The sequence below is a fragment of the Cherax quadricarinatus genome, chromosome 74 (assembly GCF_038502225.1).
Source record: "Cherax quadricarinatus isolate ZL_2023a chromosome 74, ASM3850222v1, whole genome shotgun sequence".
Lineage (NCBI taxonomy): Eukaryota > Metazoa > Arthropoda > Malacostraca > Decapoda > Parastacidae > Cherax > Cherax quadricarinatus.
In genome coordinates, this window is record NC_091365.1 from 6,443,584 (window position 1) to 6,466,565 (window position 22,982).

Consider the following 22,982-nt stretch of genomic DNA (forward strand, 5'->3'; position numbering starts at 1 on the left):
TCTCCCGTCTTCGCATTGGCCATACTCGTCTTACTCATGGATATCTCATGGAGAGGCGTCTTGCTCCTCTCTGTGAGAATTGCCAAGCTCCATTATCAGTCAGCCACATTCTGTTGGACTGCCCACTTTATCAACGAGCACGCAGAATTTACCTCTGTCGTCGTCTTCGCCCCGCTGCTCTCTCTTTACCTTCCCTTCTCGCTGATGGACCCACCTTTCATCCGGACTCTCTCATTGACTTTTTGACAACGACTGACTTACTTCACAAATTCTGATACGTTCAGCCCTTTCTACTTGTATCTCTTGCTACCCTCTACCCCCGTACTATCCCCTGCCCCGCTGTTTTCTGTAACCTGCTGATCATCCCCCCTCCCTTCTGCCATCCAATTCCCTTGCTTCCTTCCCTACCCTGCAGCGCTGTATAGCCCTTGTGGCTTAGCGCTTCTTTTTGATTATAATAATAATAATTGCCAGAGGTGTGTAGATATGACAGTTTAGATGTCACTTCAAACAGCAAATATCTCAAACTCTTTTAAAATGCAGGCACTGTACTCCCACGTCCAGGACTCAAGTCCGGCTAACTGGTTTCCCTGAATCCCTTCACAAAATATTACCCCACACAGTGCTGATATTTAATTGTAATAAAAACCTATTTTGTAGGTAGTAGGTTGGTAGACAGCAACCGCCCAGGGAGGTACTACCGTCCTGCCAAGTGAGTGTAAAACGAAAGCCTGTAATTGTTTTACATGATGGTAGGATTGCTGGTGTCTTTTGTCTGTCTTATAAATATGCAAAATTACAGGTACGTCTTGCTACTTCTACTTACACTTAGGTCACACTACACATACGTGTACAAGCATATATATACACACCCCTCTGGGTTTTCTTCTGTTTTCTTTCTAATTCTTGTTCTTGTTTATTTCCTCTTATCTCCATGGGGAAGTGGAACAGAATTCTTCCTATGTAAGCCATGCGTGTCGTAAGAGGCGACTAAAATGCCGGGAGCAAGGGGCTAGTAACCCCTTCTCCTGTATATATTACTAAATTTAAAAGGAGAAACTTTAGTTTTTTCTTTTGGGCCACCCTGCCTCGGTGGGATATGGCTGGTATGTTGAAAGAAAGAAGGAGAAACCTATTTTGTACTATACTTTAGCTCTTGTGGTTTAGCGCTTCTTTTTTTATTATAATAATAATAATAATGTATACTATACTTTTGTTCCCTTAAAGGAGGTTCTGTATTGCAGTGATGGGCTTTTGATCCAAGGAATTTGATCTGACTTCTGTTTCCTTATATCTAACCTGAATGCCTTCTAGTCCCCCAGGTGCTGTATGACCCCAATGGGTTTCAGCACTCCTCCATTAATATAGGAACATTCATTTTTCATGCATTGAGGTAGAGGTGGGTCTGGGCTGGTGGGATCCTGGAATACCATTCTCAGATTGCATAGTGACCAAAATACTTCTAGTTCAAAATGCTACCCACAGCAAGCAAGACTGTCAAGCTCAGACCTGTGCACAGTTTAAGGGTTAAGAACCAACAACTGAGCTGCATTATATAACGTCCTATTGTTTCCTATACAGACTCTCGTAAATTGAAAAACCACGAATGCTGCATGTAAGTTGGGACTTCCTGTTTTACACTGAATTCAGTGCAGCAATTAGCATCAACTTATTGTTGCCTGTATCTCCCATGCATTTCAGTGCTATACATTGTAAACTTGATATTATGTACATTAACAATAATTGTATAATCAAATAAGCCGCTAAACCCAAAAGGGGCTTTTATGTGTATTAAAACGCTAGGTTGTGCTTTCTGCTCAGGATGTCAATTTTTTCATAACTGAATATTATTCTCTAGTTTTTGTACTTACATGTGTGTCTAGTAACCCAAATCAGTCTAATAGGCCAAACTGTAATTTTTTTTTAAATACATATTTGTTTTCCAGTAAATAAATATTTACAATTTTTAAATTTAGCATTATAGCTTGACAGTCTGACCTAGCAATACATAAATAACCTGCATGTGGGAGACAAACTTATTACGGTGTTTCAGTCCAACTTGGACCCGTCTTCTACATGCAGGTTATTTGTGAATTATTCTAGCCACGGTACTGTGACTTTTTATTCTTCAGTCAGACCTAATTTTGCATAAATTAATATACTTTTGTTACTGGTGATCCTACCCAACCTGTCAAAAGTCAGCCTAAATTTAGTGTTAAAATTAATGAAATAGTACACGTCAAATTTTAATATGATTTTCAAAGAACTACACCAAAAAATTTCTACACACTCGGCTAATTCAGCAAAGTGAATCTTTACTAAATTAGCAGAATCAGCAAGTTTCGCTTTAGTAACACGTACTTACAAACCTATAGTAGGTGTCATATATGTATGCTCATAAATACTCCTTAAGCAGACTATTTGCTGACAGTTTCAAGAAGTAACAGGGCAAATTTTGTATGATAATGCTCCTTGCCATACTGCCGAAGACATACAATACTGGCTACACGACTGTGATATCTCATTCTGTATTGATGGCCTGCTAACTCAGCAGACTTAAATCCAATGCAACATGTGGAACTTTATTAAGCCCAAGCTTCATGGCATGGACATGTCCATTATCTCCAAACTCTTGAGTGCCTTTTAGCAGGTATGGGAGGGTGCTGGCTCTTCTATCCTCCATAATGTAATCTTATGACATAAGGGGTTCATCCAGTGGCATGGTAAATCATGAGAAATACTTGGCAAGATGAATATCCCTTACATATTTCAGTATTTTAAAGCAGTTTATGGCAAGTGTTCTCATTATCTTTGTGATGAGTTTATACTCATGCATATGTATGACACCTACTGTATGTAGATGCATTTTATAGCAAGTTACTATATGTCAAAGGTTCTTGTTGATAGACATGTGGCCTAGTTTGTTTGTATGTGCATATTTGTTGAACTGTTATGAGCAGCAGAAAACTTATTGAATTACTTACTATGTTTCAAATGCTTCTCCTCGATTTTTAATAATAATAATAATGTAATCAGATTACATACTAGACCCATACCAAGTCATACAGTGCTTCAGTTAGGAATATATAATGGAAGGCATGTTTGAAGGTTAGGAGTGTACAAGGGAAGGGATCATTGTAGTAGGTGGGGGTTATTTTATCCATAGTTGGTATAATTTATTTATAAAAGCATTTACACAAATAACCCGCACGTAGAAAAGAGGAGTTTACGATGACGTTTCGGTCCAACTTGGACCGAAATGTCATTGTAAGCTTCTCTCTTCTATGTCGGGTTATTTGTGTATCGTTCCAGTCACAGTATTGTGCCTTGTTTTGTTATTTATAAAAGCATTTTGCATTCAGTCACTTTTTGTAACTTATTTCTTGGCTATTTATTGGAACAAGTTAAAAATTGGCCTTAATTAAAATGATTGTTAACCAAAAAATATTTATCTAATAAAATTTCTGGTAATCCTTTTTTTGAGTTATCTTTAAGCAGATTATAGCATTCATTGTTCATAATGTACATAGTATAAAAATAAGGTATTTTACTTAAGTCAAATACAGCATTTACAAGTACATTAATTAATTAATTAATAAAAAGCCTTGAAAGAAAAATTATGCTCTTATTTGTAATATGTGGTAATTATAATTAGTATGTTACAAAGTCTGCTTATTTTATGTACAATATAGTATCTGCAAAGCAGTACTTATAAGGAATAAATTTTAAGATGTGCAATATTCAGTTCCTTTTATATAATGGTAATTTTTTTTTATACACTTGCCATATCCCACCAAGATGGCCGGTGTTTTCTCACATACAGTGCGTTCATTAATCCTTGCCAGCTTTATGCTTTTTCAGACATCTCTCAGTTTTCAGTTTCATCAAAGTTTATATATTTCTCTTCACTGCTCATTCTTATGATAATGTTTGTGCTGTGACACTTGTTGAAACTCAAGAATGTCCAAAGGTGTGATAGTTAAAGTACAGAGCCACATTCCTTTATCCAAAACCCTTGGGGCCAGTAGTGTTTCGAATTTCGGAATTTTTCAAATTTCAGCAAAAACGTATGAATACTCACACTAAGTGGGGTAAATAAAGACTACAAATACTACTACAGTTTATTTATAGTAATATATTGATATGAAATATTGGGATAATTATAGACCAGGAACATGATTCTCAAGACGATTGACAGACTGTGTTTTTAAAGACAACTTCAAGTGTCATCTGTCTTATTAACATAGGTTTCTGTCTAAGCAATCTCTCTCAAACTAAGTAAATAGCCATAATCTCTTGCTCACTCATAAATGCATGTTGTTCAAGGCCAGCAATTGATTATTTGTACTTAACATCATTTCACCATCACTCAAAGAATGCACAACAGGTGCATCATTGTCAGTGTTCAGTATTTCTTCGATGTCAGCTTCCTGTAACTCCATTAGCACACAATCAAGATCTTCGTTTTTTGCCCCATGCAGTGTTTTCCTATTTTTCATTAGTTTTTGGTCATAGCTGTCACTGTAATACTTCGGTAACTTGTCTTTCCGTTTCTTTAAATAAACAGTGGTAGTTCCTACACCATATTCTTCAGTAAGAGGCCACACTGACATCACAATCAAGCTTCTGCAGCAACTCTACTTTCTGTGTTATTGATATCAGATGCTTCCTTTTCTTTTTCTCACTGTTACCCATAGGGGTATCTACAGCTTTTTTTGACATTCAGAGAAATTAAACACAGTCACAAAATAAAAAGCAAAAACAAAATATCAGTGAACAGCAGTCACACGTGTGAACACTACAAGCACTGAGACAACTGGCGGCATTGGAGTTGTGTAGAGATGACTGACGCCCCACACTCCACAAAAAAACTTTGGTTTTCGGAACTTTTCGAATTTCAGATAAAGGAATGTGGACCTGTAGTTTGATGTTATTATATATAAACTTGTGCACTACTAATTTTTATACTTTTGGTTTTCTTTAAGGTTTTATAGCATATACATGACAAATAAATAAGAATTACAAATAGAACAATACTATTGAATCCACAGGAACATCATTTTGGCACCAGTGATATAAACCTGTTGCAGTGTGTATTGGAGTACATTTATGATTGTAAATCCTAAGAGTAATAGGTAACATAGTGCAAGCTTGGTTCAATTGTTTTTTCACTCCACTTACTATGTTATATGTCATTAGTGTCTGGGACAACTCACATTGTATTTTAACTATCCTTATGTCTGCTTTTTGTGAAAAAATTCAACTTCCTTTAGATTTCATTTTCACTATTGCATACAAACCGAGATATTTGTAACTGTGATTAGTGTAAGTAGCAGTGCAATACATGGGTACAAACTCATTCTGTTGATAGAAAATACTATACATTTTGCAGTTATAAACAAGAAAACCAGAGGCTCGCTTATTTGGAAAAATGGTCTAAGAGTTTACCTACATTCTCCATGGTACTGTATGGTAATGCTCATATGAAACTTCCTGAAGTAGGGCCAAGTAAGTGCTATAGTCCTTGTTTGCCCAAATATTGGATCTTGTGTTTGTCCCCTTTGTAATTCAAGTTTGCACCAGTATATAAATAACAAAAAGGCACAATACCGTGACTGGAACGATACACAAATAACCCGCACATAAAAGACAGAAGCTTACGACGACGTTTCGGTCCGACTTGGACCATTGACAAAGTCACACTAACAGGGGAGGAGCAGGACGGCTATATATAGGCAGGAAGAGGTGGAGGTAGTAGTAGTGGTAGTAGTAGTAGTAGTAGTAGTACAAGAATTGTATATAATACCGACAGGATGAAATGACACACGCACAACACCCGGGCATCCTCACCGTAGACGTTTCGCCATCCAGCCAGCCACTGGATGGCGAAACGTCCACAACAAAGACAACCAGACGCCGCACATGTGTCTAATTTCATCAGTAGTTGTAGTAGAAGAAGAAGAGGTAGTAGTAGTGGTAGTGGTAGAAGTGGGAAATAAGGAAGACGAGCCAGTCAAATATAAAGGAAGGGGAGCACTGCAAGAGAGCTAGAAACCCACAGAGGGAGAGCAAGCGCACCGAGGTGCGTGAAAGGGGAAGTGGTGAAATAAAATAAAGAAGGAACAGAAACACGAGACAGGAGAGAGAAAGACAACCCAGAGGAGAAAAGGAGAGAGGAAAGGGGAAGAGGAAGAAGAAAAAGAAGAAGAAGAAGAAGAAATGAGGATTCAGGTTAAGTCACGGGTGTTCTGAAGTTTGGAGCATTTTACAATGTAGTGGGAGAGGAAGGCATCTACAGAGACGAAGCCAGGGCTAAGGTTCATACAAGGAAAGTTGTGTATAAGAGAGGATTCAACTAAACGGCGACTGTTCGAGTTGGAAGTAGGGAAGACAGTTTTAGCAGAAGACCAGTCAATAGGATGGCTATGATCTCTGACGTGACAGAAAAGAGCATTGTTAGTGTTGGCAAGCCTAACACTATTTTTGTGCTCCCTAAGTCTGTCAGAAAGAGATCGACCAGTTTCTCCAAAGTATTGAAGAGGACAGGAGGAGCAAGAAATAGAGTAGACACCAGGAACATCTGTAGAGGGAGGAGAGGTATGAACGAGATTAGTGCGAAGAGTGTTAGTCTGGCGGAAGGTAAGCTTGATGTCTAAGGGACGGAGAGAATTGTTGAGATTAGAAAGACCGGAAATGTAGGGAAGGCAGAGGATAGAAGAGTTCCCATGAGTAGAGAGTTTGGGAGAGAAGAAATTGCATTTAGCACGTGAGAGGGCAGAGTCTATGAAATGGGAAGGGTAGCCAAGACGGGAGAACAAATTATAAAGAGTGGAAATTTCTGCTGGAAGGAACTGAGGATCACAGATGCGGAGGGCACGGAGAAAGAGGGAGATAAGAACACTTTTCTTGACAGGGGAAGCATGATAGGAAAAGTAGTGAATGTACATGCCACTGTGCATAGGTTTACGGTAAACGGAAAAGGAAAAACCTGTATCTGAGCGGTGGACATGGACATCAAGGAAAGGAAGTAAGGAATTAGATTCCCATTCAGCTTTAAACTTAATGGAAGGGGCAAGATTGTTAAGAGCTTCAAGAAAAGGTTGGAAGAGACTGGAGTCTTGGCTACCCTTCCCATTTCATAGACTCTGCCCTCTCACGTGCTAAACGCAATTTCTTCTCTCCCAAACTCTCTACTCATGGGAACTCTTCTATCCTCTGCCTTCCCTACATTTCCGGTCTTTCTAATCTCAACAATTCTCTCCGTCCCTTAGACATCAAGCTTACCTTCCGCCAGACTAACACTCTTCGCACTAATCTCGTTCATACCTCTCCTCCCTCTACAGATGTTCCTGGTGTCTACTCTATTTCTTGCTCCTCCTGTCCTCTTCAATACTTTGGAGAAACTGGTCGATCTCTTTCTGACAGACTTAGGGAGCACAAAAATAGTGTTAGGCTTGCCGACACTAACAATGCTCTTTTCTGTCACGTCAGAGATCATAGCCATCCTATTGACTGGTCTTCTGCTAAAACTGTCTTCCCTACTTCCAACTCGAACAGTCGCCGTTTAGTTGAATCCTCTCTTATACACAACTTTCCTTGTATGAACCTTAGCCCTGGCTTCGTCTCTGTAGATGCCTTCCTCTCCCACTACATTGTAAAATGCTCCAAACTTCAGAACACCCGTGACTTAACCTGAATCCTCATTTCTTCTTCTTCTTCTTCTTTTTCTTCTTCCTCTTCCCCTTTCCTCTCTCCTTTTCTCCTCTGGGTTGTCTTTCTCTCTCCTGTCTCGTGTTTCTGTTCCTTCTTTATTTTATTTCACCACTTCCCCTTTCACGCACCTCGGTGCGCTTGCTCTCCCTCTGTGGGTTTCTAGCTCTCTTGCAGTGCTCCCCTTCCTTTATATTTGACTGGCTCGTCTTCCTTATTTCCCACTTCTACCACTACCACTACTACTACCTCTTCTTCTTCTACTACAACTACTGATGAAATTAGACACATGTGCGGCGTCTGGTTGTCTTTGTTGTGGACGTTTCGCCATCCAGTGGCTGGCTGGATGGCGAAACGTCTACGGTGAGGATGCCCGGGTGTTGTGCGTGTGTCATTTCATCCTGTCGGTATTATATACAATTCTTGTACTACTACTACTACTACTACTACCACTACTACTACCTCCACCTCTTCCTGCCTATATATAGCCGTCCTGCTCCTCCCCTGTTAGTGTGACTTTGTCAATGGTCCAAGTCGGACCGAAACGTCGTCGTAAGCTTCTGTCTTTTATGTGCGGGTTATTTGTGTATTGCACCAGTATTCAGGAATTAGCCACCAATTGAGTTTATTGTTTGGCTATTAAAATGAGTGCATATTTACATGAATTTCATGCTTTAGATATGGTGATGTGCTTATTAGCTGTTGTCTAAAAGATTCTTCCATAGATGCACTTTAGGACAAATGCTGTATGACCCTTTTAGGTTCATTGTTTATTATAATAATTAAGGACAAGTCATATTGCCAGTTTCAAGGGTTAAACCCTTGCAACAAGAATTCCCTAATGACTGCTCTGTTCAACTGGTAACCCTCTGACTTACATAGCCATTGCAGCTTGCCTTATTTGGCATTTTTAGGGGAAAGACAGATAGTAGTTTGCTCCACATTGACTATAGAGTGGAAAAGATGAGTTTAACATTCTATAATCAAATCAAATCAAAAGTTTATTTCTTTGCAAAGGTTACAGTGTATTTACATTTCATAATTTGATTGGTACAAAGAAAGCCACTTATGCCGAGGCATTTCGGGCAGACTTCACCTAGTACTTAAAGACTACTCAAGTCTAGACAGGTAAAGAGTGGAAGATTAGATATTCAATATTTTACTCTATAGTTTGTAATAATGGCTTAATAGTTAAGGGATAATAATATATTTGGGAGAGTCGCTTCAAATTTGGTTAGAGATTAGCATAGTGTGGGTATACTTGTTATTGAGAGAGGATTAACAACATACATTTGTGAAAAGTGCCAGGAGCAGGAGGCTAGTAACCCCTTCTGTATATATTACTAAATTTAAAAGGCAAAACTTTTTGTTTTTCTTTTGGGCCACCCCACCTCAATGGGATACAGCTGGTACGTTGAAAGATGATGATGATTTGTTAAAAGTGACTTATGAATCACATGACTATTTACAATATAAAAATAGGGTATACAAAACATTCCTGAGAACATTGACTACTGTAGCTGACAAGTTCCAATGTATGTACTGTATTTGGAAGCTAAAGTTAAAAGATTGCTTGTAAGGTTAGTAAATTGATGATAATAGTTTCTGGGTCCCATAAAGAATTTTAGTAGAGGGGAGCTTCCACAGATACAGCAGCAATGTCGACAAAGGTAAAAGATATGTAGAGCTGAAGTAACTGAATTAGTACTTAGTTTTGATTTAAATAACGAAGTGACTGAAGTTCAATCTAATGAACTTTTAAAGAACTTATTAAGATTGTCTTTATGGTTAAATGTTAATCTTCATTATACTTAAAAAAAAAATTGCACTAAATGGTTAAATGCAACCCAGGGTTATATAATAATAAAGTGCTAAATCCAAAAAGGTCATACAGTGCTGGAGGGAGGGATGTGCATAGGGAATGAGGGGCAGGAGTGTGCAAGGTTTGGGATTAGTTGGAGTAGGGGAGAGTGCAAGAGTAAAATCTACAAAGTTGGTGCATAGGGTTAGTTTCTGTTTAAAGTCAGAATGCCTGCATCCCAGGGTTATACAGTCCCTGAGGAATGGGAAGTAAGAATGTTCATTCAATGGAGAGGGTAGGTTGTATTCCTTTGATCAAGAGCCTCTTACCAATATGAAGATGACACCCTTGAAAGCACATCAGTAAGTATAGAAATATGTGGTGTCCACACTGAATCACTAAATGATCATATGCCTTAGTCTTAAACCTGTAACTGGTTCAATTCATAATTAAGTCAAAGTTCTCTGGTGTCGTTTTGGTTTAGGAGGAAGAGTGAACTGGGTAGTCTTCTCATACTTTGCCGTGCAAAATAAACTTTTGAACGTATTAGAATTTGACCTTTCCTCCCCATCCTATATGTCCAGTTCACAAGAAAAATCTAACGAGTCTCTGACGATTAAATGAAACGTGGTGTTGGATATATTTTTGAAGAAATGCACAGTTCTAAGTGTATAATTATATTTCAAACTACTGTATTGTACTTCATAAACAAACGTGTTTCACCACATTTAATTAGCAAAAGAACATATGGTAAGTTTTATATAAAAAATATATCAAAAGATATGTATTAATTTGTAAATAATGTTGCATATACTTGTTCAAATTTTAGACCTGTTGGTATTAGCACATTATAGAAACAGTTGTAAACATGTAACATGTTATAACTATTAAAATCTGATAAATTTCAATGCATTTTTAATTCCTAAGTAACAGTCTTCTATTGAAGATCTTTCATGTAATTCCTGGCTCTGACAGAACCAAGTTCTCCTCCAAAATAGTTTAAAGCTGTTCCCCTCAAGGAAGATTCCTTGATCAGAAAAAAAAAAAACACTTCTCCCCCTCTCCTTACTTGGGTGGAACATGAGTGCCTGTCATTTTCCATATGCTATATGAGCCTTACAGCTTTAGCTCTTCTCCATAAATATTGCATATATAGTGCTGAACTAGTAGGGATTATACAGCACCTGGAGGAATGGGAGGCAATTAGGTTCAGTCCAAGGAAAGGGAGGCTAGATGTAATTCCCATCAATGGCTTTATTACACCAACTTTGATTATACTTTCCCTTTGCCACCCCTCCTCCCCTGATTGACTCTACTTCTGGCATACTCTTCACCCTCACTGGTCTCTGATCTAGCATATTATATCTTAGCACATCTTATCCTGCAGTGCTGTATGACCCTTGTGGGTTTAGTGCTTGGTTTTGACTAATGATGATAGATGCAATTCCTCGGACCAAGAGGCCCTCACTAGCATCAAGGAGTCCCCAAATTTAATGCAAATAAATCTGTTATTATTTTTTTTTTTTTTTCAACAAGTCGGCCGTCTCCCACCGAGGCAGGGTGACCCAAAAAAAGAAAGAAAATCCCCAAAAAGAAAATACTTTCTTCATCATTCAACACTGTTATTATTATTATTATCGTAAAAAAGAAGCGCTAAACCACAAGGGCCATACAGTGCTGAATAAATCTGTTAAAATTAAGTTTAATCTTTCCCATCCTGTGTGGCACTGCCCGTAAGAAAAAAATTCAAATAAACTGGATGGATTAAAGTTGAACTAATAGTGCAGCAAAATCACCGTTTGAAATGCAATCCAATGTGATGGGTGTTAAGCAAACTGCTATTGCTGTATAGACTGACCCTTACAAGTTTAATGTATTTTTTTTTTTTAACAAGTCAGCCGTCTCCCACCGAGGCAGGGTGACCCAAAAAGAAAGAAAATCCCCAAAAAGAAAATACTTTCATCATCATTCAACACTTTCACCTCACTCACACATAATCACTCGGAACACAACAGTTTTGAAGCATATACGTATAAAGACAACGTGTATTTTTTTTGTGATCATGAAAATTAATTTCCATTAAAATTCATTCAGAGTAGCCACACCATATACTTAATCTAGTTTGTTAATCGAAATAATGCCCATTGGGTAAATAAAAAAAAATGCATGTTTACATTTATTGAATGCCCCAAACTTTACCTGAGAAGTTCAGGAAGGTGTTCCCCATTTGGTTCCTACTGAGAATGAAATACATAACGAAATAATGAAGATGAATTATAATGAAGACAATGACAGCAGTGATTAACATTAACCCCCTCAATCCATGGAAAAAAAATGAATGCACTCGACACTTAGATCCCAGTTTTGTTGATTAGGCGCTTAGGTTCTTAAGTTGAGATTTTCAGTCATGGAAGCTTGCACAACAGTTACACATTTTAAGAACTGTCTTTAAAATCAGGTTAAGCATAATCAAGGTTAAAATTGTTGATAAAATGGTTTCCCTTGAATGCTTGTAGTTTGCTTCCCAGTTTATCAATTTATGATGTGATTATAATTTGTTTGCATATGGAGAGAGAAAGGTCACTAAGTTCTAACACATGCTAGAGTACTATTCAATCAGTACCAGTAGTTCTTCCATTTCTTGTATGCAGTTCTAACAAGTTTATCAGCAGGGTTTGGATTTCCTGAATACTTGTCTAGTGCAAGATCAATCAGCAAGGGTAACAGTGGCTTGTTCTTCACCTTCTCCTGGGACCATTTCAAAAGATCCTTCAGGAGCTCACCTAGAGCATCATTCACCACTCCAGTCTCTTCTCTTAGGGGTGCTGTAGCATCTTTGTCAGTATCAGGTGTCGTCGTTGAGCTGTTGTGAATGTGGAAGAAGTCTGTGCCTGGGGAAGAGGTCATGATCCTCTTGTAGGTATATCCTGAGAAAAATGGCATGGTACTGAACTCTTCTGGAGATTGGGTGTAAGAAATGTATGATCTGAAGTCTGGATCATGGAGCTCCTGGTAAGGTCCTATTTGTCGCTTTTTCCTGACTCCAGCATTAACGTCATTCTCATTTCCGAGGAGAATTGGGATGGTGGATAACATAGCAGCAGCAAAGGCAAAAACCATCTCTTTCTGGAAGTTTCCATCGGAATTAAGATCTGAAATGTCAGCGAAATTTGTCCTACGCTTTCTACTGAGAATATTTTGACTTGCTGTGTCCTCAATTTCTGGGAGCATACTTATAAGTGGTGCCTCTGCAGATAGGGTCATGGCAGGTGCAGCAACAGCAATACTCTCCATTATGTTCTCTTGCTTCCACCTGAAAATGAACATTATAATTAATGGGTGATTGATTTTTTTAAACACACTGGCTGTCTCCTATCAAGGTAGGTAATTGGAAAGAGAAAATACATTTACTGTCATTCACTCAGTCCTTGTCTTGCCAAAAGCATTCTGATATCACAGTTCAAATAGCCTTCTGAACTGCCACATCCCCACCCCTCTTCCACAATGTAGGCACTGCACTTCCCACCTCCAGGACAAATACAGTTAACATGATTCTCTGAATCACTTCATGTTACCTTGCTCATGCTCCAACAGCATGTCAAAGTCATCAAACCCTTCACTTGCCTCCAGTCCTATTTAGTGAACTCACACAAGCGGACAGTGGTTCGACTACATTCACACAGGCCTCAAGTGGCACATTCTGAGTTAGATGACCCTAGCACAGAGTATAAGTTTATTAAAATGTTTACCGAAAGTTTGTGGGGATAGTGATTTCTGCAGCTGAGAGAAGAGATGCAGCAATGTGATAAATTTTTAATGAAGGAGACAGTGATGATTATAATTATTATAATCAAAAAGAAGCGCCAAGCCACAAGGACTATACAGCGCTGCAGGGCAGGAAGAAAGCGAGGGCATCAGGTGGCAAAAGGGAGATGGATGAGTAATAGGTTACGGACAACAGCGGGGCAGTGGATGGTGAAAGAGTAAAGGGCAGCAAGAGACTGAACTAGAAAGGGCTGAGGGGAGTGCGAAAAGTATCAGAGTTTGTGGAGTAAATCAGTCGTTGTCAAGAAGTCAATGAGAGAGTCAGGATTAAAGGAGGGTCCATCAGCAAGAAGGGAAGGTAAAGAGAGAGTAGTAGAACGAAGACTACGTTGGAGGTAAATTCTGCGTGCTCGTTGATAGAGAGGGCAGTCTAACAGAATGTGGCTAATCGATACTGGAACTTGACACTGCTCACAGAGAGGAACAGGGTGCCTCTCCATGAGTAAGACGAGTGTGGCCAATGCGAAGGCGGGAGAGAGTGGTCTCCCAACCTCGGCACTGATGACAAGAAGACGGCCAGTAACCTATGCTCGGTTTAATAGAATGAAGTTTGTTACCGAGCAGAGTTGACCAACGTTGTTGCCAACGGGTGCGAAGGTGGGTAGCTATTGCAGGAAAATAGTCCAGAAATGGAACACCTCGATAGGAAATTGGTAGGTCATGTACTGCTGACCGCGCAGCAGTGTCTGCCTGTTCATTGCCCCGTACGTCGAAATGTGTATCAAGTTGGATTTGCACAATGGAAAACAGGTCTTAGAATAGTTTTACGGATGCAAACAATACTGGAGAAGTGGTCACTATCATGAAATTTCGTATACTACTGTCCAACTAAAGTAACACTACACATATTTAGCAAATAGAGGTATCAATTTGCTCAATATCTATGGTCTAAGTCATGGTATTCAGGACAAAAGTAAAAAGAGGCAAGAAAAAGACTCCAAAAGAGTCTACCAGCTCACGTGAATTAATGAAGTCCCTGGTAGACTAAATGTCCCGCAATAAAATTACACAACCCACACCACGTCTTATATAAGTCCTCTCCCAGGATGCAGCCCACAATAATTACCCAACACTCACATAACCTGCTTACTAGTAAGTGAACAGGAATAACAGGTGTGGAAATATATGCAGCTTTCCAAGAATGCAGAGACCGGTCATAGAATCCTCTATTAGTGACTATAAAATTAATGAGTAGATCAGAAGTTGAAAACCTATAATTATGCTACTAAAACACCATTAAAACAAAGTGGAATGAAAACCAGTAGCTTAAGTTCTTAGAAGTTTATAAAATGGAAATAAGCTAAATAATTGTTAGAGGTGAAGGATGCTCTTCAGTGGAAATCATTCATTGTATAATTATATAATACAAGATTTCTATTTGTCGAAGTTACATATTCGGCATTTTTTTTTTTTTTGAGGGGAGGGGGATATTAGCGAAAAAATGTATTTCCTTATATTTCACAGAAGATATATGACCTATAAGGGTTTAAACGCCTAAATATTGAGCATAAAAATTATAGAAACAGGTCTCCACATGTGAGCAGGCACAAAGGAAGCCACAAACATCAGTTCATAAGAATCTCCCTTCAAAGGAGGTGCCTTGATGCCGACAATGGGCTCTTGATGGAAAGAACTGGAAATACTTTTCCTTCCATCGAATCTAATCGCTTCCCCATTTTCCCAGAGCTGTGACCCCTAACGGCTGATTTTAGTTCCCTCGATCTATCCCTTAGGCCAAACAAAAAATAATATCCAACAGGACTCAAATAATGTGTAACATTCATTGACTGCAGAATGCCTGGGTCAGATGTCAATTTGTTTTAATTTGTGTATAGTCTACGGCTGTGACACTATCACGCTGTTTGATCTTGGGAAAGCATTGCTTTGTTGAAGCTAAAGAGCAATACTCATTTCCAGAAGCAGGCTGAAGTAAGTTGCCGAGTAGCAACCACACGAGTTCACCTCAGCTGAAGAAGGGGTATGTAAAATACTAGAAGTGTATAGATAAATGGTTCAAAGAACCGACAAGTTGATAAAAATTAGACACGTGCAAGACTTCGGTGTCTTTATTGAGGAAACGTTTCGCCACGCCGTGGTTTCATCAGTCCATACAGGGGAGAATAGTGAAGAACAGGAGTAGTTTGAGGTAATCAGTCCATCAGCCTTGAGTGGATGTAATCAGTGTTGTACATGTGTCTAATTTATCAAGACTTCTAGAAGTGTTGGACGACTGGAGAAGAGGTGCTTGTCTGCCACTACAATGGTACCCCAAGGTGAAGGAGGTATGCCAGCGCCTCTACCTGTTGTCCAATTTGCCTCAGCAAGCGCTGGCTTTTTGGCCTTTCCAAGAAGGAAAGATGAAAATGATTGAAGCAATAATAAAGGGAAAAAACATTCGAATTTGTCAACTTCCTTTATAAAAATGTGCCACCACCAGTAATCATCTTTTTTTGTGTTCTAATTTGCAGGTTATAGCATAACTTAAAACAGATTTTCTTTTTTACAATTTTCTCAACATAGTCACAAATTGTGTGAACTGTTGCAGAGGAAGATGTGAATATTTTCCTCAGAATGAGTGGGTTATTATATGCACTGGTATGCACTAAACTCGCAAGGATCACAGTGTCTACGGAATATGAGGCTAGGAGGCAATCAGGTTTGATCGGAAGGGGAGCGTAGCTCCAGTTCCTTGAATCAGGAGGCATTCATTTGCATCAAGGGGTGGAAGTCAACTTGCTGCGTCACTGTGTGGTTGCTGTCAGTGGTATGGGCGGTAGCGGGGTCGAGAAAGGTTGGCCTGCTGTATTGGGTTGCCTTGTGCGTATGTAAACTTCTTACGGGAAGGACCGGTAAGCTAGCGGTTGGCCTCCGTCCAATAATGAGAAAAAAAAATCCACTGAACGGGTCATGTTTGATCTAATGAAAGGGAGAATAATTCCAATGCCTTGTAACAAGAATCCTTCACTATCATCAAGGCACCCGTCCATGATGCAAATGAGAATAATAAGTTCACCTAGGAACGATATTATTATAATCAGCGGAAGCGCGAAACCCGTAGGGGTCACAGAGCACCTGAAGAACGAAAGGCATTCAGGATTAATTCAAGGAAGGGGAGGATAAATTCACGTCCACAGATCAAGAGCCCTTCACCCCTTCGAGAGGTGGGAACACTACGGCACCTCCCTCGACAAGTGGGAAAGCTACGGTAACGGTATAGCATATTGGAGGGTCTTGAAACCGCTAGGTCACTGCTTGTGGCCAGTCCCGTTGACACCCCGGCCCAGTGTCTGCCTCCCGTGTTCTCGCTCAGGTATTAACATTTTAGACACTTGAATTTCATGCACCTGAGAGCGAGACTGGCATCAGTCAATCCGTTTATCATTCTTTCATTTAAGAAGGGTCACACATCAATGGCACATTCAACAAAATCAATACTCTTGAATGTTACTACCACACAACTTTGGCTGTACTACCACACCTTTTTGAGTTTGCAGTGCCAGCTGATGTAGACATAACCAAAGGTAAGTTGTGTAAATTATGTATGTGAAATAAAAGACAGTAAAGAAGGGGGAGGGGAAGAACCCCCATGGAAAGCAGTCACTGACTTTTTTAGGTTATCCTAAGTAATCTACACATGCTGCAATGTATGACAATTTATGTAACTATTTGTGTGTACTTGTACCAGAATAAATCTATTCTGGTACAATAAATCTAAATGCTTCATCCATACTGAAGGTCACCTTCAGTGACGTCAACATGGCAGCCAGAGCTCTCGCTGAGGGCCTGGCTGTTCACTACTTCCACATCAACCCAGCCTTCATCGAAGCAGAGAAATTCCAACATATCTCACAGTGCTATAATTGTTACTCATACTTATACACCACAAATGATTGTCCTACCAAGGACAAGAAGTTCTCCTCCACCTGTGGCCGTGAGGGTCATGACTTCAAGAATTGCACTACTGCTTCACCACCTAAATGCTTGAACTGCAAGAATGACCACCATACTCTTGCTGCCAGGTGCCCTACCAGAAGAGACATACTCAAGAAACAACAACAACAACAACAAAAGAAACCCAACCCACAAGTAACCACATATTCTGCTATCGCCAAGCTTCAAGCAGACACTACCAAGATACTACATGCCACGCAAGCTGCTCCCACCACTTCCCTGCCAGCACCTACTGCCGACTCCACCAAGATTCTTTATTGCATTATGTATGCTCATGTACAGAATGCAGCTGAGCCTGGTTCCTTCAACACCACCATCAATGAACTTTTCAAACTAAATAATATGCCTGGCCTCACATTCCCTGCATCACCACCTTCCACTGAGATCCTAAAATCTACTGCAAATATTACCAGCATCACCGCTGCTCCACCGCTGTCACAACCTCCACTAGACACAGAGATGGACCAATCAGAGACCACTGAGACGTCGGCAAACCCCACCAATGAGAGTCCACTACCGCTTGCATCCACTGCTAGAGCAACTGACCAGTCGGAAATCTCGCCTTCACCAGTTCAGCCACCAGCCAAGAAAGCAAAAACACAAGAAACTGCGGATGCACCTCACGGTGCCACTAACACTGCTGCACCACAACAAGTCCGATACCTGAAGAGTGTATACTTCTACACAACCAAGCAGTATAATAACACAATGCTGTCTTCAGAAATCCATCAGCACCTCCAGGACGGAACAGTCAAGTATACCTACGACCAAACTGTTACACCACTGCAGACATGACCAGACTACTCACTGCCAACACCCAACACCTTGTGGAAGTCGAGTACACCTCAAAGAGGAAATTCAGGACGCTTCAGAATGGGGACCTTGAAGACGGTACCCTCCTCTAGCACGACTATCCATGACCATTCACCATGAAGATAAGTTTCCCCAGCACTTTGCTGTCCGCTAAAGCTGGGGAGTGGCTCCAATCGACCCTGTAACTGCTGCCTCTGCCCGACTGCGCTTCTCTTCCGGGAAGTCAGCGCAAGATAGAAGACGACACCCTCCAACCGGAGGGCCAAGAAAGAAGAAAGATGATCGTCACCCCTCACCCGGGGGGCCACTGCCGGGTCACCATCTGGAGAAGACCTGGGCCGGAAGTACCGGCGAATCAACATGAATGAAGTCACTGGCTAGTTTGTCTAGAGCCTGTGGAGTGGCCGGTGAGGAACTCCGTTCTTCCTTCATTGGAATTTTCTCTGGGGTAACTTTGAAGGTGTTGAAAATTGTGTTGGACACTTGCGGAAGCCTATCAATACATAAGAACATAAAGAAGGAACACTGCAGCAGGCCTAGTGATCCATGCGAGGCAGGTCCAATTCTCCCACCGGCTTAAGCTAATGCCTTGACCAGGTCAGGTCAGTCACATTCGCTTAAGGGAGGAGCACGGCATCCGACCTAGTAGCACAAGCTAGTCAGGTCCAACTCACCCACCCACACATCACAATCTAATCTAAGTCCAGACTTGTATGCACAGGAGTCCTGATCGGCAAGATGCATACAGCTATGAGGGTACCTTTACCAAATTCATCTTCAACAACAAGAACATCATCTGGGATCAGGTAAACTATACCTAAATGAAACATGCTGGGAGGATATCTTAAATTACATGGACCCTAACTAATGCCTCGAAAAGATCACCCTCCTGGTAGCTGAAGTATGTTCAAGGTTAATTCCTATAATACAAAAGAAGAGAAGTAAACTGGAGAGAGAGAGACGCTCCCTCTACAGGAGAAGAATCATTGAACTCCAAGAATGCCAGATTATGATACACGGAAGGAAGTGCTAACCAGGCAAGTGGAAAACATTGAGCTAAAGTTAAAGGACTGATACAGGATCCAGGAGAGACAAGAGGAGCTAAAAGCGATTAATGAAATTGAAAGAAATTAAAAATATTTCTTTTCATATGCCAAAAACAAGTAAAAAAACTACTTCTGGTATAGGGCCCCTGCTCAGACAAGACGGATCCTACACAGACAACAAAAATGAGCGAGATACTGAAATCGCAATGTGACTCAAGTGTTCAGCGAGTCACTAACCAGTTTAAGATAGACAATCCAAACAATTTTTTCACGAATGAGCCTCAAAACCCTGCCAATGTAGGCCAGATATGACAACCCTAACTCCACTAGACTTTGAGAAAGCCATCGACGATATGGCCATGGACTCAGCCCCAGCCCCAGACTCGTGGAACTAGGTGTTCATTAAAAACCGCAAGAAACCCCCCTCACGGCCCTAAGTATGCTATGGAGAAGGAGCTTAGACACAGGCGAGATTCCAGTCACTAAAAATAACAGATATAGCCCCACTCCATAAAGGTGGCAGCAAAGCAGCAACTAAGAACTATAGACCAATAGCTTTAACGTCCCACATCATAAAAATCTTTGAAAGAGATCTAAGAAGCACGATAGCAAACCACCTGGACTCCCAAAAACTGCACAACCCAGGTCAACATGGTGTCAGAGCAGGTCGCTCCTGCCTTTCGCAACTTCTAGACCACTATGATATGGTCCTAGATGCACTGGAAAACAAACAATGCAGATGTAGTATACAAAGACTTTGCAAAAGCCTTTGACAAGTGCGACCATGGTGTCATAGCACACAAAATGCGTACTAAAGGGATAACCGGCAAAGTAAGCAGATGGATCTTCAACTTTCTAACCAATCGCACACACAGAGTAGTGGTCAACAGTTAAATTAGATGCTGCCATAGTGAAGAGCTCTGTCCCACAATGCACAGTACTCGCACCTATCCTGTTCCTTATTCTCATATCAGACAGAGATGTAAACCACAGCACTGTATCATACTAGGATCTGCACGAATGTCATCCATTGAGGACACGGCAAAGCTCCAAGAAGATATAAACCAAGTTTTCCAATGGGCAACAGAGAACAATATGATGTTCAATGAAGACAAATTCCAACTACTCCGTTATGGAAAACTGGAGGAAATAATAACCAGGACTGAGTATACTACAAACTCCAATCACACAATAGAGCGGAAAAATAATATGAAGGACCTGGGTGTGGTAATGTCCAAAGGCCTCACCTTCAAGGACCACAATGCCACTATCACATCTGCGAGAAAACTGATAGGATGGATAATGAGAACATTCAAGACAAGAGATGCTAAACCAATGATGATCCTTTTTAAATCACTTATTCTCTCTAGGCTGGAATACTGCTATACATTAACATCCCCATTTAAGGCAGGAGAAATTGCAGAACTAGAGAATGTACAGAGAACCTTTACTGCATGTATAAGTTCCTTCAAACACCTTAACTACTGGGAGGGCCAGGAAGCGGGCGATATATATCATAATCTACACTTGGAAGATTCTGGAGGGACTGGTCCCTAATATGCACACAGCAATCACTCCCTACGAAAGCAAAAGACTTGGCAGGTGATGCAACATACCCCCCAGTGAAAAGTAGGGGCGTCACTGGTACACTAAGAGAAAATTCAATAAGTGTCCGGGGCCCAAGACTGTTCAACAGCCTCCCACCAGCAATAAGGGGCATTACCGGAAGACTCCTGGTTGTCTTCAAGAGGGAGCTCGACAGATACCTAAAAACGGTACTGGATCAGCCGGGCTGTGGTTCGTACGTTGGATTGCGTGCGGCCAGTAGTAACAGCCTCGTTGATCAGGCCCTGATCCACCAGGAGGCCTGGTCGTGGACCTGGCCGCGGGGGGCGTTGATGCCCGGAATGCCCTCCAGGTAGACTTCAGGTAGGTAGTCACCCACTCATGTATTTATCCAACCTATTTTTAAAAACTACACAACGTATTAGCTTCTATGACGGTACTCGGGAGTTTGTTCCACTCATCCACAATTCTTACCAAACCAGTGCTTTCCTATATCCTTCCTGAACCTGAATTTTTCCAATTGAAAACCATTGTGACGAGTCCTGTCTATGCTAGATATTTTTAGCACGCTATTTACATCCCCTTTATTAATTCCTGTTTTCCACTTATACACCTCAATCATATCCCCCTAATTCTACGCCTTTTTAGAGTGCAGATTCAGGGCCCTCAGTCTATCCTCATAGGGAAGATTTCTGATCCATGGGATCAACTTGTCATCCAACGTGCAACATCACTAATAATTCCATTAACCATGTACTTTACTGGCTATCTAGTTTGTAAGTAAGTTTATTCAGGTATACACAAATACAGTTACAGAATTATCATACATAACAGCATATGTGTAAAGAACCTAGGATAACCCAAAAAAGTCAGACAGTGACTTATTTCCATTTCCATTCGTGTATCAACAATAATGGTAGATACACTGAATACGTTCCATAAAATCCTTTGTTGTTGCCTTATTTTCATTTTCCTCTATGGTTCTAGATTTATAGAACAGATATGTCCTACATAACACACAAGGAGGATTAGTTACTCGTTTCTAATTTTTTCTAGATAGATAAATTAGACCAATTCTTCACTGTCTTGTAGGGTGACGGGCGAGATAACAGGTGCACAAATAAATTAACGAAATTGATACAAATAAGGAAGAGGACCTCAGTGGGAGGTCGAAATAGCCAATCTCTTACCCATTTTGTTGTCAACATCAGTTTTCTCTCAATAAGGAACTGAATAAAGACAAAAAATCGCCCCCCTCCAAAAAAAAAAAAAACTTAAATAGACAAATACCGATTTAAAGCCTAGGAAAAGGAACACAATGTATGATCTAAACGAGAAAAAGAATTGTATAGGAGTAAAACAAGCTAACAATTACCATCAGTGAAGGAAGTTTGCAAAGAGTTAAAATAAATAGGACCGCCCTCGAGCGCGATAGTAGGTTTACAGCAATTATTTTTTGTATTAATTACCTTCTGAATAAGTGGGTAACAAGAGGAAGCTCCGTACAACCAACTCCCTCAGCGTCGCTAGCTGTACTGATGATGCTCCCAGAAAACACAAGAAATATCTGCGGTCAGCTTCACAGGCTGTCGTACAGGTAGCAGTTAGTGAATATATCGTTAAATTATCACCTAGAGTCTGCCACCAGAATGTTAAACTACCTTAGTCAGCACAACATCAAATCAATATTGACAGATTTATTAGAAATTGTAATATAAATGTGAGAATAAAGAGAATGTAAATAGGAATGGTATTTTTGGGTGTGTGAGCGAGCAACGGTACCGTTGACCTGCTTGGCTGCAGGTGTAGCGGTTTGTAACTGGCGCCATGAGGCTTTGTCAGCTGTTTATGACCGTCATCGCCGTTACCAGAAACAAACAAGTAGGGAAACTTGTTTACTGTTAATTGCATTTCTTGAATACCTGAGGAAGACATACCGAGAGGATCATCTTAGCTAGTTACAGGATAATTATTATTATAATCAAGGGGGAAGCGCTAAACCCGGAGGATTATACAGCGCCTGGGGGGGGGGATGTGGAAGGCATTCAGGCTTAATTCGGGGAACTGGAGCACAGATCCAATTCCCTAAATCAAGAGCCCCTCACCAACAAGTTACAGGATAAGCCTTGTTATATATTCTGAAGGGAGGTTCCTCGATGCTGTTGATGCGCAACGGATCCAAGGGATTAGAACTAGGCTTCCTTTCCTTGAATCGAGTTAAAAGTCTCCCATTCCCCTAGCATAATATGACCCCTTTCAGATTCATATTT

At 40.5% G+C, this 22,982-nt stretch overlaps 2 protein-coding genes across 8 annotated transcripts in view; one reads left to right on the top strand and one right to left on the bottom strand.

Annotated features, from left to right (window-relative positions):
- The window catches only part of LOC128700201 (sodium/hydrogen exchanger 9B2), a 98,960-nt gene extending 93,718 nt beyond the window's left edge, over positions 1-5,242 (top strand). For all 6 annotated transcript variants that reach the window (XM_070100749.1, XM_070100750.1, XM_070100747.1 and 3 more), the window contains one exon: positions 477-5,242. The gene's annotated coding sequence lies outside the window, so the exon portion shown is untranslated. The remainder of the gene's footprint in view (positions 1-476) is intronic.
- Positions 5,243-9,366: 4,124 nt separating this feature from the next.
- LOC128700200 (uncharacterized) lies at positions 9,367-22,334 on the bottom strand. 2 transcript variants are annotated; one of them, XM_053793251.2, is made up of 2 exons: positions 22,182-22,334; positions 9,367-12,824 (listed from the first exon to the last, which is right to left on the bottom strand). In XM_053793251.2, the coding sequence occupies exon 2, from the start codon at positions 12,803-12,805 to the stop codon at positions 12,128-12,130; it is 678 nt and encodes a 225-aa protein (XP_053649226.2). In that variant the 5' UTR covers positions 12,806-12,824; positions 22,182-22,334; the 3' UTR covers positions 9,367-12,127. The 2 variants fall into 2 exon arrangements, with proteins under 2 accessions (XP_053649226.2, XP_069956854.1); XM_070100753.1 differs by lacking the exon at positions 22,182-22,334 and adding an exon at positions 17,698-17,774.
- Between the last annotated feature and the right edge of the window lie 648 nt (positions 22,335-22,982).